The sequence below is a fragment of the Oxyura jamaicensis genome, chromosome 3 (genome assembly GCF_011077185.1).
Source record: "Oxyura jamaicensis isolate SHBP4307 breed ruddy duck chromosome 3, BPBGC_Ojam_1.0, whole genome shotgun sequence".
Classification (NCBI taxonomy): Eukaryota; Metazoa; Chordata; class Aves; order Anseriformes; family Anatidae; genus Oxyura; species Oxyura jamaicensis.
The window spans coordinates 40,337,420-40,351,893 of record NC_048895.1 but is presented as its reverse complement, the minus strand read 5'-3'; the positions used below and the strand labels follow the sequence as shown (position 1 = coordinate 40,351,893).

Genomic DNA, 14,474 nt, shown 5'->3' with positions numbered 1-14,474 from the left:
CTCTATCCAAAGGTTTTATTAAAAATAAGCCACATCTTTACATCGCACTGGGCTGTGCAAAAGCTATTTGTTTTTCCCAGCTTTCTTCTTGGTAACACGCTTTTTCAGTCTCTTTGTTTTGGTGCTCTTTTTGGAGGGGGTTGCCTTTTCACCGACAAAGGAGTTGTTGGAAACGCTCTTGCTTTTTACCGCGGTCCGAGCTCTGTCCTTGGGCCCACGAGGCTGGCTTGGAGCTCGCTGTGGGACCTTCCCCTTCTCAACGCAGCGCTTCACTCGCACCTTCCTTCCCATCAGATCGGAGTTGTTGAGTTTCAGAGCGAGATGCACGGCATCCGTATTCTACGAGAACAGACATTCGCCTTAGGAGTAGTTTGCTTACAGCTGATGACTTCCCAACAAAGAGCTGCCTTTCTTTAATCCTTGTAGGCAGGGTTTTACTACAGACAGCACCCAAACTGCTTCTTTCACTAAACAACAGACATCTCTGCTCAGAAACACGAGCACACCAATACAGCCTGTGCACCGAGGCACACGTTCTTGAAAACGAGCTCTGAAACAGCTTATACAAGTTGCAAAAGACAGAGGTAGAAAGAAGGAGAAACTGGTAAAAAAAGGTCTTGGACTGCAGGAGATGAACTAAGGAAGACGAGGCTGGGAGAAAAATACAAGAAAGGAAGCCATACAGAATCCTAAATGGGGAGAACTAGCCACAGAACTGGCAGGAGAAAATAATTCCGTATATATTTTGAAACATAAGAAATAGGAGAATGTTGCAGTTACACCAACTGAACTCATCTTTTCCTCCTATAAATCTTTCCTGTAAAGGTCATTTCTTTAACCCCAATGTTTTGCAGCTTCTCTTTGTAGTTTACCTAAAATAGCTTGCTTTCTACGTGCTTCCAGGGAACTGGTCTTCCAAGCTACCTTTAAGGTACAAACCAATGCTACCATGTGTCATCATATACATATCCAAAAGAACAAAAGGTCAGAAAAGGCCACAAAAGCAACCCCCAGCTCAGATTTTGAAGAATTCCCACTGTCCTGAGCACGCCATACATACGTACCTCGAAGAGAATGTAGCCAAAGCCCTTCCCCATGCCGGTCTGCCTGTCTCTCACAATTCGCACTGCTACCACATCTCCGCAGTCAGCAAAGTGTTCTCGCACGGCATCATCGCTGATGTCTGCAGGCAAGCACGATAAAACAGACGTCTCCTCAGTCAGAGAGGCAACTTTAAAAGCCTAGTCCAAATCCAAGTATTCTGTATTTTACCAATTTAGGTACACAATATATTTATTTAGATAGAAAAAATTATGTACCAGTGGCTCAGAAAAATACCAGCAAGTTAACAATGCAGACTTTACAAAGGGCTGTTTACTTCGACACTCACTGATTCTCTAGCTTTGAAGAGTACAATACAAATCACAAAGGAGAATGAAGGCAAAGATCAAAAGATGTTTTTCAAATAATTTCATTTATGATTTGAAAGTACTGGAAATTAAGAGTCATGCAATTTTTTTTTTTAGTTCCTTCTTATGCCAGAATCTATTTCTGAGAATTAATAACTGACGCTACTGAGCTTCAGCTGGCAGTTCTTGAAGCCTAATGCTCACTGACCTGGATGGGGGAGATGGGATTAATATTACTGAGCCTCACGTGTGGCCTTTACCAGCATTCTCAGTGCCATATTAATGCAACCAGAAAGACAGGTGTGATGTAGCACTACTAAACCACAGGTTACTCTCTTTCCTGTACAGCTACACTTCATCCTGTGTAAGTCCCTTTACACAGCCAAAATCACATCTGTGCTACGGGAGGGTCTGAATTTAATGGTACCGGTTTAATTGCAACAACGGGACTTCAGTGTTCTGAGAACAGTTCAAGGTGCTGAAGTCACTTCCAGAGCACTGCGAACATCCAAACTGTTCTTTTCTGCAGGAGGCACGGAAGCACAGACAGCACTGGCACAAGCTGTACACAGCAGAGAAACGTCACCAAACTCAGATTTGTCACCTCTCAGATGTTCAGGCAGGTCACGTTTTAGTCTGAAGCCCAAAGCCCATTTATTTCAGCACAGCCATGAGCAGTGTGTGACAGCAGTTCTGGGTCAGGTCATCAGCACGGGGCATGCCTTCACCCTGCATATTTACACATCCACACCATCCCAAGGCCAGACGCTCATCCCAAGCATCCTGACTTCATCAATATCCTTGTGCGGACCACACCCGACAGCGATCCCTTCATCTACTCAGAAGCAGCTGAATACTCATTAAGCACTCACCCGAACTGCACAGCAAGCCCCTCCACAACAACCCATTGCCAACAGCTGCCTGGACAGAGCCACTCATCCCATGGCTCACAGACAGCATCAAAACTAGCCCTAAATGTGTGTCGTTTGGAAGCGGTTCACAAACAAGTACCAGCACATGTCTGATAGTTCATTACGCTATGGCTCTATGCAGAAATAAAAGTGCTTGTAGTTCTAGAAATGTAACAGAAGAAAATTCATCTGCAGCACTTGCTGAAAACTTACTCCATTAAGTGTTTCAGTCAAAATATAAAACTACTATTTTAAAAATGCCAGTAAGTGATATTTAGATGCCTAAAACAATAAAGAAAATCCTAATGTCAGCATATTCCAAAAAGTGGAATATGAATGAGGTGTGAAAATCCATTTTACTTACCATATGAGAGATTTCCCAAGAATACGGAACGTTTATTGTCATGCTGAAGAAAACAAGGAAGAGGTAAGACACTATGTTACTTGTTATAACAAAAACCAGAGAATGACTGAGTCAAACACATTACTCACCAAACTGTTTTTTGATGCAATGTCAACTCTGATGTGAAATCCACTAGCAACTTCTGTTCCATTTCTTTTGGAGTCAAAAGAAAAAGGCAATATTTAATTTACAATGTCCCTGCATAGTATTCTTCCAAAAGCAAATTTACTTTTAAGTTTGAAAAAAAAAATATTTTAAATCAAGCAAAAGAGGGGAGGTAGTTTAAACTTAACCTTTCACACTCTCACTTTCAACAGGCATGAAGACCAAAACCAAGACTTACTTTTTTAGGGCCTTAATGGCATCACATTCTTCTTTAAATACAACATAAGCATTAACGTACTTCACGTTAGGGTGAATCTTACGCCTGGAACAGGAAAAATAAACACATTTAAATAATTCTGAGACACTGTGCAGCGCACAAGCACTTCCTGTTAAACATGTTTATATCTCCTCTGTTTTGCACACAGGAGCAAATTGAATTCTCTTAAAACGTGAGAAGCTCCTTATGTCCAAGGGAGTCCCACTGTACATCTTAGCTTCTATTTGCACCCAGATTGAGTGTCCTCAGTGCAGAAATACACCCAAAGGAATTAAAGACAATTACTGCACTTATATTTTAGCAAGGAAGTAGCCAATCTAACATAATTAATTACTTACTGCTATACCGGGCACATAATTCCTTTTTACTTCTCAAAAAACTTGCATACACACAAAGGTAATTTCAAAAGTCGAAGAAACAAAAGAAAAAAAATGAATATAGCTAAATATGTAAGAACACTTAAAAATCATTTTTGGCTTTAAAAATAAAGCATGAAACTCACAAGCAGAACCTACTTTATTGCTGCTAACTTTTTGGATAAAGTGTCTTCTGCTGGAACCTTTAAAATAAAAAGAGCTTATGTTAACTGGCCCTAGAGTCAATTTATCTCTAATGTTTGCTCTCAAAGACAAAGAAGAAGTCAAAGAGGTTCCATTCCCACCCAGTGTAACATAGCCAGTACACAGAGCAGATGATGTAAACGGCTATTCTCAGAGATGATCTAGAAATTATCTCAAAATTACATAGCTGGCTTTAACCTAATCTGCTATGTTTCTTGAGTTCCAAGACAATTATCTTCAACTGTTTTACCCAGTGCAGTGATTAACAGTCAATATTCCTTAGCTCCTGTAATTTACAAACAGTTAAACAATACCTTAGTTAAACCACCAATAATACAGGCATACTTCTGGGACAGAAGACACGGCTCTGATTGTACAAACTGTTGTTACAGGATGAGTAAAATGTGATGAATGGAAAGATGCACCTATGGTGCCTCTGTGGTAACATCTCCAAGGCTACTTCTAATGGTAAAATGTACCCACCCAAACCCACTCCTGAATTAATAAGCGTACAACCCTTATGAACACCATCCTGTAAGGTCACAAAAGTAAATGCCACGTAACCTCGGAAGAAATAACGTACCACAGAACGGAATCGAATGGATTCTATTTGTCCATATTCTTTAAAAAGAGATTTCAGCATCTGAACAGAAAACATTACAGATATTCAATGTATTTTTGCATCCTGATAACAACTATTACTGTTGAACACTTACTTACTAGTAAGATTTTTACACTATTTTCATTTCACTCATACAAGGTATGTTAACAGGCTACTAAAAATAAGCAAGCAACTTGTAACTATTTCTGTGTTCCATGTGGCAGCTTCTTATTTTACAGATTGCCAAAACGGAATTCACACCCCTAAGCACAGAGGAAGGCATAAATTTAAAATATTTTATGCAACCATCTGAAGTATTATTTATATTCAAAATTAGAAGCAGATTCAAGCTTTGTACTTGCAGTTCTCATTTATTAAGTAATATTTAATTGAAAAATAAATCAACCGAAAGAAATCTACTGAAGAAAGAGCAACTGCAGCCACTGCTGTAAAAAGCTCAACCCCACTAAATCAGAAGAGGCTGCCTCTAATGGTTTCAGATGAGCGTTATTTCCTAGTTTCACAAAAAGCAATTTTAGTCACAAGCACTTGCAAGTTCTCATGAGAAAACATTCCCTTAAACTAAGGTAACTTTCATAAGCCTTTTCATTCTTTCAGCCGCCAGAATCAACTCACGTACCTGAGCAGTGGAGTTGACAGGTAGGTTTCCAACAAACACTGTTCTTTTGTTTTTTATCATTTCTTCTGCCTCATTTTTTTTCTTTTGTTGTTTTAGAGTTTCTGAATTAACACCACTTTTGGCGATGGCACGAGAAGCCCTTTTCACTTTGCTTTGAAATAGTTTTTGCTCCTCTTCTTCATCGGCCTGTTCTAAAGCACTCTCCCTTTTCAGAAAAAGACAAGCAAATTATAATTGATGGGGAAAAAAACAGGACATCTGAGGTAAAAGAACTGAAGCCTCCAAGACAGGAATTTTAACTTATAATTTTAAATGACGTAGACGTAGTTCTACATTCAATTCGACGTTCAACGTAGAATTTCAAACATTTTTGCCTATTATGCATTACATAAACATGGCTTTCTATATTATGGAACAGTCAGGTATTTGCTGCCCCAGACCATGGAACTCACTGTTACGTGTAACTAAGGAAGAATTCAGAAGTACATTGTTTTGTCTAAAAATGAAGGGAAAAAAATCATCTTTGTACACCAGAAATAAGAAAATATTTTATTCTTCCTGGCATCCACAGCACTCACAACAGACAATCTTTTGGGATCCATCACTAATGGATTTCCACACAAACTTGCCAGAACTGCATGAACAATAAACAAGAAGGCTACGGACACCAAAACAACAAATAAGTTATTTTGTTGTTGCATTTTTCATGCCCAAGAAACAGTATCAGAGACGTGGTATTAGCCTCAAGAGCTATAACCAAACACATGCCAATATTCAAGAACTGAACAAGAGAATAGTTTCCTGCTTGAATTGACAGCACCTCAGTTGCCTTGCATGCTTGAGGGTATGGACAGCTACTAACAGAGCAGTTCTGCACCGCAGCAGAAGGCAGCACGCTAAAGACAATTAGCTCTGGCTGTACCTTGCTCCTAGTGAAAACACCTCTGCTGGACTGCCAGATAAAGGCACCTACAGCTTGAAAGCATCACCTTGTACCAGAGAGAACAGCATCTGCATCTCCAACCTCCAGCCCTGCTAGCCCTCTAACAGCAGTTCTGCATTCCATAGACCTAGGACCTACCTCTGACAAGAAGCTGAAGTATTTATCACCTTCTGGTGCAAACTATGGGACGCTGCCGCAAGCTTCTTCAAAGCCATCTTCTTAAACTCAAGGCTGAGACTGAACACTAGAATTTTGTTGTTTCGCTAAACTCGTAACGTTACTATTAATCTAGATGGATTTTTTTCTTTAATCCTACTTTAAGAACGTATCACCTACTTACCTGTTTGCCAACTTTTTCTCTGCTTTTGAAAGTTCATTTTTTCTTGTTTTCTTCACTTTTACAGGAGGTTCTTGCCTGTTAGACAAGCTCTGATCTTCTGACGCTTTCTCCACTTCTGGATGCTTTCTCTTCTTATTTTCCTTAAAAAAAAAAAAAAAAGTTAAAGGAATTAACTTGAAATACAAAATTCCAGAAATACCCTATGATAATTTTATGAATTATGATTTATTTAGAATGCCACTAAGCGAAGGCATTAAGTCTGCAAGAAGAGGTGCTTCCTACATCCAGACCTGTCCCCCACACTCCCCTGTGGCAGCATTTCTACTCCGTTGGAATCACCACGATGGCTGCTTGTCGTGAAGAGCAGTAAGAGGAGTTCTGCTCCAAGTTGCCCCTGTCTGACCACAGGAAGGTGGTGCAAACTACCTGACCGCCTTGGGAACGCGCCTGCCGCCCTGCCCTGCCAGCACACGGGGTTTATAGCCGTGCAATGTGAGGGAGCACGGCACAGAGCAGACCTGCGCTCCACGGGGGCTGCACGTGGTGCTTAGGGACATGGTTTAGCGGGTGACACTGGTGCTAGGGGGATGTCCGGACCGGGCGACGTTGGGGGTGTTCTCCCTTCCTAATAATTCCGCGACGAACCCCGCGGCGTCCCTCACCACCGCACACAGGCGCCCCCCCCCAGCCGCCCGGCTCCCACCCCCATGGAGGAACTCACCCTGGGCACGGCCACCAGCACGGGCGGCGGGGCGGCGGCGCGGAAGAGGCTGGCCAGCGGCCGCGCCGCCGCCCCGGCGCCGGGGAAGAGGCTGCCGAGCACCTGCCCCACCACGTACACGCCGCCGGCCCTGCGCGGGAGGAGAGCGGCGTTAACGGCCAACGCCAACGGCCGCCGCGCGAGCGGCTGAGGGGCTGGGGGGGGGGGGGGGGGGGGGGGGGGCGGGGGGGGGGGCACCGCCCGCGCTCACGCACCCGGCCAGCGGCCCCGCGCCGCCCCGGGACGCCGCCAGGGCTGCGGCCGGTGGAAGGGCGGGGGGGTCGTCACTTCCGGCGAGAGGGGCGGGGCCGTGAGGGGGAAGATGGCGGGGGCGGTGCGAGGCGGCCTGCAAAGGGGCAGGGCGCTGGGCGGCTGGCAGGCTCGTCACGGGGATCTGCTGCTACAGCTTTGGGGCCTGAAACGTAATTCCAGTGCGTCGAGATGCGGCAGTAGTCAGGCAGGAGGAGAAGACTGCACGCCACTTAAGGGCTGGAGGGGCGGCTGCACCGCTGGCGTTGGCCCTTCAGCTCCCTCGTGCCATGACGGAGCTGGGTGGGGGTGAGGCGGTGGTGTGGGGCCGCCCGAAGCATCAACACAGCAAGATCACCCTGGACACGCGCTCAGCTGTTAGCAGAGACGGGTAATTGCTGGTCCTCAAGGCAAACGGAGGGGCTCCAGGAGCTCAGAGGCTGAGGCCGAGAAGGGAAGTTGATGGCATGACAGAAAGCTCATGGTACCTAGCGCGTGCAAGCACCGGGGGGACTGGAGCAATACCAGCAGCCTCCAAGCCAGCTGTGCTCTCAGCACACGCTGACAGCCCACCCTCAGCCATTCTCAACGTGATCGAACACGAGGCCCAAAACGCACCTGTCACCCAGCCAAGGTGTGAAGCCTCACCGAGGGGTAGTTTGCCTCTAAGGTCATCCTCAGGGCTGGCACTCCAGGGTGCGGGCACATGTTCTTGCTCAGCGTTAAGCACGGTGACTGCCAAGCAGGAAGCGCACCCATGCTTAAGCTGCATTGCAGTATACCGACTGAAAAGAAGCTCAGATTTCGCTTACGGGAAACTTGGGCAAATTCGCCTAGCTAAGCAGTTGGCAAAGGAATCTTCACTTGTAACCACTGGGACACAAGTACCACAAACCATTTGCAAACACTTCACAGAAGAGGTGCAATATAGAACACCCAGAGCTGATTTTGATTACTCATTATGCTGCATCCAAGACACCCAAAATAAACAATCCCTGTAATAAAGAACAGCAAAAATCCCTATTTATGCAAACCCTTTCAACCTAATTAAGCAGTGGGGAAGCCTGGGGAGGTGGCTAATGAGGAACCTCTCCATTATTCCATTCTGAAGAAGTAAACAAACCCTCCCAGCACAGGAGTGAACGATTGTTGTATCGAAGTGCAAGTGCTGGTAGCGAGACAGCCTGACCCAGAACCAGTTGCGAGGGGGAACTCGGTTGCCTAAATGCAGTTTCCAGTTGCATCACCAGCTGCACCTCCTGGGACTGCAGGCAGAACTGAACTCCTACAACTCTGATTTCTGTATTAATAAAAATTTACTCCTGGCAGTCTCAGATCACTGCTATATGAACAAAGTGTCCAAAGCTCATCATTTACCATCCTCATTGGTAATCCATCATTTTGCAGGTGCAAGAGTAATTTGGTCAGCTGAATGAAGGCTAGACATGGTGTAAACAGATGTAACTAAAGACTTGGTTCACATTTCACTTCTACCATATCTGAACTTAACCAGTTGTTATTAAAAGTCAGCACGTATCTCCAGGAGCTCTTATTCATGGCCAAACTACTTGAATTAACACAAATCAAAGCTCATCTTTCTTTCAACTGGTTCAGCTTCCATGATGTCAATAGGCGAAGCTCTCCTGTTCTGCTGGAAAAGATTAATTTGAGCCGACTGCTAAGAGGAAAACATGGGCCAATGTACCTGGTCTAACTCATGTTCCTATTTTTATTAGCAAATGGTATTTGATATGGTGTAAACTAATTTGCAGCTTGCTGTCACTTAAATGAACACATTACGGTTACTTAATTAAACCGTTAGAAACAAAATCAGGGATTCACAAACTATGGCATTTTATTTCAGAGGCCTTTGCTTACATTTGTACAATATATTACATAATTCTCCATTTTCTGCAGAACCTAATATATATTTTATAGCTTTTTTCTATAAGCTTTTCCTTCAACGTTTGTCAACAAATTTTTACAGTCCTGTACAATTCTGAATACTTTGAAACCATTTTCAATAAAATCAGTTAACCTTAAGCACACACTACGAAGACTGAAAATGCTTTTCTTAGAAAAGTCAAATGTAAAGGATTCTGACACTCTAGCATCTACAAACAAAATGCTTTGAATTCTTACATGTTGTATTGCCAGAAAACAAAGAAAAACATGCCAGCCCCTATTTCCCCAGCCAAAAGAAGTACACAGAACTACAATTAAAACAGTAAAACAATCTGTACAATAAAGTACTGTGTATTAACAGTGCCAGGTATTAAATAGCTTGAATGAACACTTCCGCAATATACAAATGTCTTACAAAGGTATATAATTAACAGGAGAGAGCTTGGGATTCATACAACATAAAATCAATACAAGTGAAAACAGTTTGAAGTTGGTTTTGGAATTTGTACAAGGCATTTAAAAAATTAAATGTCTACCACTCAGCTAGCTATTTATTTTAAAAACAACTACCCTTTTGTGGCAGTGTTCATATCAGCAACCACAAATTATAACCTCACACCTTACTCGGTCTTGAAGTCCTCTCCTTGAAGCTCGTAATAAAATAAGCATTACAAATGAAATATTTGTTGCTTTAAGGGAAAAGAAACATTTACAAGAAAACACAAAAATATAACTGTTATAATCCATTATGAATAAATATACACTTTAAACTGGCTAAATACAATCTTTATACATTAAGATTTAATACAGTTTGTTAGCCATTTTCTTCCTTTTTCATAATGTATTTTATCAAAATTAAAAAAAAATACTGTTTTATAGAAAAATGGCAAAGTACAGTAGTTTCATTCCAATTAATGGGCCATTAAAACCCAGAGTAACCTATTTAAGCCTAATTCAAACATGTAAACATTAGTCAGTTTTGTTTGTTTGTTTTTAAAGGAATCCTTGTATTTGGTTATCAGGACTGATGTCAAACATCCTAACTGCAGGTTTTGAATTGAATACATGTGCTTGACGTATACAATTAAGCCACTATAAGGTGACTTAGCAGTTAAAAAACAATTAGCTTGTACAAATGAAAATAGGTTCAATATTTGTCATAAATAAATGGAAAAATATCAAATGTTCCAGCTTTAACAAAATACCAGGGAATACATGTACAGTAAGCCTTACCACATTTATTTAGATCAACCCAACAACTATATGCTTATTGTACTGTCTCTACAGGCAGTGAACAGCCTCCATTTGCCACAGTGGAAGGCCTTCGAGTCACTGGACTTACAATTCCCAGACAAGTTGGAAACAATTATTGCTTGAGGAAAAGCAGTTTGTTGTACTTTTTCTTCATAAAAGTGCACTTAAGTGCAAAGTTAGCTTGTCAAGAAACAACTTTAAATACAAAATAGTGCTTGTCTGAATTTTGTGCCACTGTGCAGTATAAAAAAAAATCAAAAAAAAAGAGTGGCCCTCAGCAGCCATTAAGTGCAAAGTGCTTTGGCAAGTCCTGCTGTCACCTGCACTCAACTGACATTCCATTCTGTGATGAACTTGACATAGATGGTTCTGCTAACGTTAACATAACCGCAGCCGTAATGGAACTAGAGGAAGGTGAGGAGGAGGAAGATGACGTAGTAGCAGCACCTGCGTGGGAACGAGAAAACACAGATTTTACGAATGTACATATTAAGCAATAAAAAGGTTTTCCCATTCAATGATGAGGATTTGTATATCCTGACTGCAACATCTAATGTCTAATAATTAAAAACACCTCAGTTTCCTAGCTTTTGTGGGAAATACTCTGAAAGACAAGTTAGTCTATGTGCAAGAAAGCACAGCATTGCCCCTTGCAGGCCTGGTTCACTGATCACCCAGACAGAGGATGCCAGTAGTCATTCCTCCCCACAAGCACACTCAACAGCTCCCGTTTCTCCACGAATGCGCACTGGCAGGGCCCTGTCCCAGCACTGAACCTGCCCAGACACCTGGCTCTGGCAACCAAGCAGCAACTGCAGTGCCCATGTAAAGGCTATAGCCATCCAAAGTCTTACTATACATGGCATTTCAGCCTCTTGTAGTCAGTGTACAGTTAAATATGCAGATAAAATGAGACGTGAAGAAAATCATCTTAATGCTGTCAGAAGCAGGAGCACTAGAAAATTACTTACAGAAATAAAACAGCTTCAGGTGAACAAGAGAATTTGATCATTTCCTTTAATCCCACATCATTTATGCTAAGGTGAGAGTCTTAACTAGACACACAAGAAATATTACTTTTCTTCAACTTGTACTATGGTTTACTGTAATGTTATTCAGAACCTCCAGATGCTTTGTCCATAGCTTAGAAAAATTTATTCAACTTTTTTTTTCCTGTGTAAAGTAGCTCTGCTTAAATAAAATAGATAGCCTGCCTTTTAACATGTTCCCCCCCCTTCCCCCCCAGGTTAGTTAAGTATCACTGGATACCTGATTAGTACCTTATAAAGATCTTAAAATAATCATATACAGTGTTTTAAATAAAATTGCATGAAAAAATAACAATGAAACTCAGACTCCTAATGGCACACATCTTCCTATAAATTCTCCAAGTCTTACTTACACCTGAAGAACATGACATGTGACAGCCCTCTAAAAGAAGAAGAGTTAGGTCCCAGCACTTACTTTCCCGCTCCTTTTTCTTTAAGCGCTTTCTTCTTCGGTCAATGGAAGCCACCTCAGATTTTAAGGACAGGTAATGTTTCCTGATTTCCTGCAATTTTTCTTGAAGAACAGTTATGCGTTCTGCACTAGTCAAATTTTCCAAGTCAGCTGCAAATTAAACAATCTCTGTTAATTACTGTATTGCAGACTTCCAAAAGCTTCTGAACGCCATTGAAGTGGGAAGTACTCAAATCTTAGTGACATGCTTTGACACAGCAGACAGCACATCCAAACATAGCAACAGCAACTGCTGTTTATTACCACAAACATTTTTATTCTTTTTAAGTGATACCACCAACAGATGCACATTTTTTTTTTTTTTTTAATAAAAGGAGGAGGAGGAGAAAATGCATACATTCCTCTCCACAAAGGACTGGCAAATAGAGACGTAGTGAAAACACAGGGGCCAAAATTAGCTTTGAGTCTCCTGCTCTGAGTCCTTGCTAGAGCTCCATTTGATCTAATAGAGCAGGAAGGTCAGTCTTGCCTGACTTGCCTTGCTCATTACAGAACAAGCAGGTTATGAAAGGAATTGGAATAGCTATGGGTTGGTTCTAATCTGAATCCATGGCATAGGCCATAGGTACAATGAGACCAGGTCTCTTCTCTCCGGTATCTCACACAGGGACACGGACACAGGCAGCACAGCAGCTGTCCTCAGGCTGTTTCGAGCTGGGAGCTCTTCCCAGCATGGTGCACATCAGTGGGGGACACAGCCAGGAAGAACTAGCTGGCTCCAGTCCCCTTTAGCCACAGGTAAGCTGTGCTGTACACACTCCATTCAAAGACATTTAAGTGTCATTTAATATACTGTGGGCCACATGAAGCTAGCACTGAAGGACAAAAGCCACAACTGTATTAGGCTGTGGGGAGATGAGGGAAGCTCACATTCTGCAAATATCCTATGCCCTGCAACAGCAGGCAACGTGTTAAATAGCACTCCAAAATTCAACTTGTTTCCTGTCAAGCAGAGTTAGCACATGCAATGTAGCAAAGGAAGGAGAAAAAGCTCCTGTTACACAAGGAAACTGCCCGATGAATCTCAGCAGGCTGAACGTGACAATAGAGACATTATTACAAAGTCCTGAAGAATGTAAGTTGGAGTATGTAAGTTGGCTGTGAGGAAGGACTAGGAGAAACATTCTTCCAATGTAAGACTAACAGAGACTCCGGGCAGGAGAAGAAAATGCAGAGTCAGATTCTCTCAGCATAGAAATAGCTGGTGAAGGGGAGAATTCCCTAGGCATGAAGGAACACTGCTGGCAAAAGAATGTCAGAAGGGCCTGCACAATGTGCTGTACTAGCTCTTTCCTGTTCCTACATAACACGAGGAACAGCAGCCTTCGTGCAGCCTGCAACTGATCACAGCGGAGCAGAGCATAATGCTCTGAGAGCTTCAGAAACCTGACATGTACTAAGGTCATCTGTGAATATTGAATGGGATATCATGGATTATTTTAAGGAGTCATTTAAATCACTTGTGTCACACAGTTTCAATTTGACATTTAAAAGCAAAGAGAAAGTAACTCTCACAGTGCTATACACATCTATGGTTGGTAGTAAGGAGAGCAATTTATTGCTGACTAGAGAAACTGCAGATGCTGAGAAAGAAGGCTAAAAATAAAGTTTTTGTTTTAATAGAGTTTTTTCAATTATTTGCTCATCATTATATGGAAGAAGAGGGCATTAGTTATCTAGTATTTTGTCATATTTATTTTTTCTTCCCATTGCAAGTAGTGCTGCAATAGCGTACACACACAGGCAATGAAGAAGTTACACTAATAGCACCAAAGCTACTACGACATTTTTTCGAGTAGTAAATGTGCCATTTCTTCAATGCTGTGCTCTGCACCAGCTGTGTGTGTACCTGTAGCTGACTGCACAAACACGCCGCAAGTTCTTATTACTAGAAACAGTAAACGTGCCCTGGTTCATTAGAGCAAGAGGGAAGGGAAAAAAGTTACAAATCCATCACACAAATGCCTGAAAAACAACTAGAGGAGTAAAACAAGAAAACATCAACACAAGCAGCGCATATGGCGGTTAACATTCATGCCTGAATGAGACGTCAACACAGGCTGGCAAGAACAGTAAGTCAGCGCAGAAGCTGTATCTACAACAGTATTGGAGAAGTGGGATATAGGCGATTTCTTGAATTGCAAGTAAAACAAAAAATTAAAAACAGAGTTTAGAACAACATTGAGCAAACTAAGGATAGAACAATTTTCAGGAAAAAAGGCAAAAAAAACACAAAACTTTACAAGTCCTCTTATTCTATTCTCCAAGACCACACTGGGCATGTTTTGTAGAAAATACTTACACATTTGGAAACTCCATTTGTAAACTTTGGGCAAACGATTATTCTGATCTTTGAGATCAGATTCCTTCTCTCCATTTTTCCCACATTTTCCTGGAGATTGTGTTCTTGCAGGTGATTTGGTTTGGTGAGACTTCATGCCAGTAGAAACTGATTTTGCTGGCTGAGATTTGGACAGGCTTTCACCAGCAGATAGTTCTTCACTATCACTGCTGTTTGCTGAAGGAACAAGATGACAGGTTACAAAAAATACCTTCCTGCCCAAACCAAAGCTTATCAGAAGCTACCCTTGTGCTA

At 42.1% G+C, this 14,474-nt stretch overlaps 2 protein-coding genes across 3 annotated transcripts in view; both read right to left on the bottom strand.

The window, feature by feature from the left end:
- Positions 1–7,873, bottom strand: RBM34 (RNA binding motif protein 34). The gene is made up of 12 exons (XM_035320687.1): positions 7,847–7,873; positions 7,165–7,295; positions 6,911–7,040; positions 6,190–6,329; positions 4,907–5,111; positions 4,249–4,308; positions 3,621–3,664; positions 3,067–3,150; positions 2,813–2,876; positions 2,685–2,727; positions 1,065–1,183; positions 1–339 (listed from the first exon to the last, which is right to left on the bottom strand). Exons 1-12 carry the CDS (start codon positions 7,871–7,873, stop codon positions 64–66), a joined length of 1,323 nt encoding a protein of 440 aa, XP_035176578.1. The 3' UTR covers positions 1–63.
- A 1,155-nt stretch (positions 7,874–9,028) lies between these two features.
- Positions 9,029–14,474, bottom strand: part of ARID4B (AT-rich interaction domain 4B) — an 87,716-nt gene continuing 82,270 nt past the window's right edge. For both annotated transcript variants that reach the window (XM_035320535.1, XM_035320536.1), the window contains exons 22-24: positions 14,181–14,396; positions 11,822–11,968; positions 9,029–10,804 (exon numbers count right to left, since the gene is read on the bottom strand). In XM_035320535.1, the coding sequence (XP_035176426.1) occupies positions 10,674–10,804; positions 11,822–11,968; positions 14,181–14,396 (494 nt within the window). In that variant the 3' untranslated portion in view covers positions 9,029–10,673. The remainder of the gene's footprint in view (positions 10,805–11,821; positions 11,969–14,180; positions 14,397–14,474) is intronic.

Coding starts and splice junctions, on each gene's coding strand:
- RBM34 (XM_035320687.1), bottom strand. CDS start 7,873: ATGACCTTAGAGGCAAACTACCCCTCG. Junction 7,041..7,164: donor GGCGCGGGGCCGCTGGCCGG/GTGCGTGAGCGC, acceptor CCTCCCGCGCAG/GGCCGGCGGCGTGTACGTGG. Junction 2,877..3,066: donor GCCATTAAGGCCCTAAAAAA/GTAAGTCTTGGT, acceptor TGACTCCAAAAG/AAATGGAACAGAAGTTGCTA.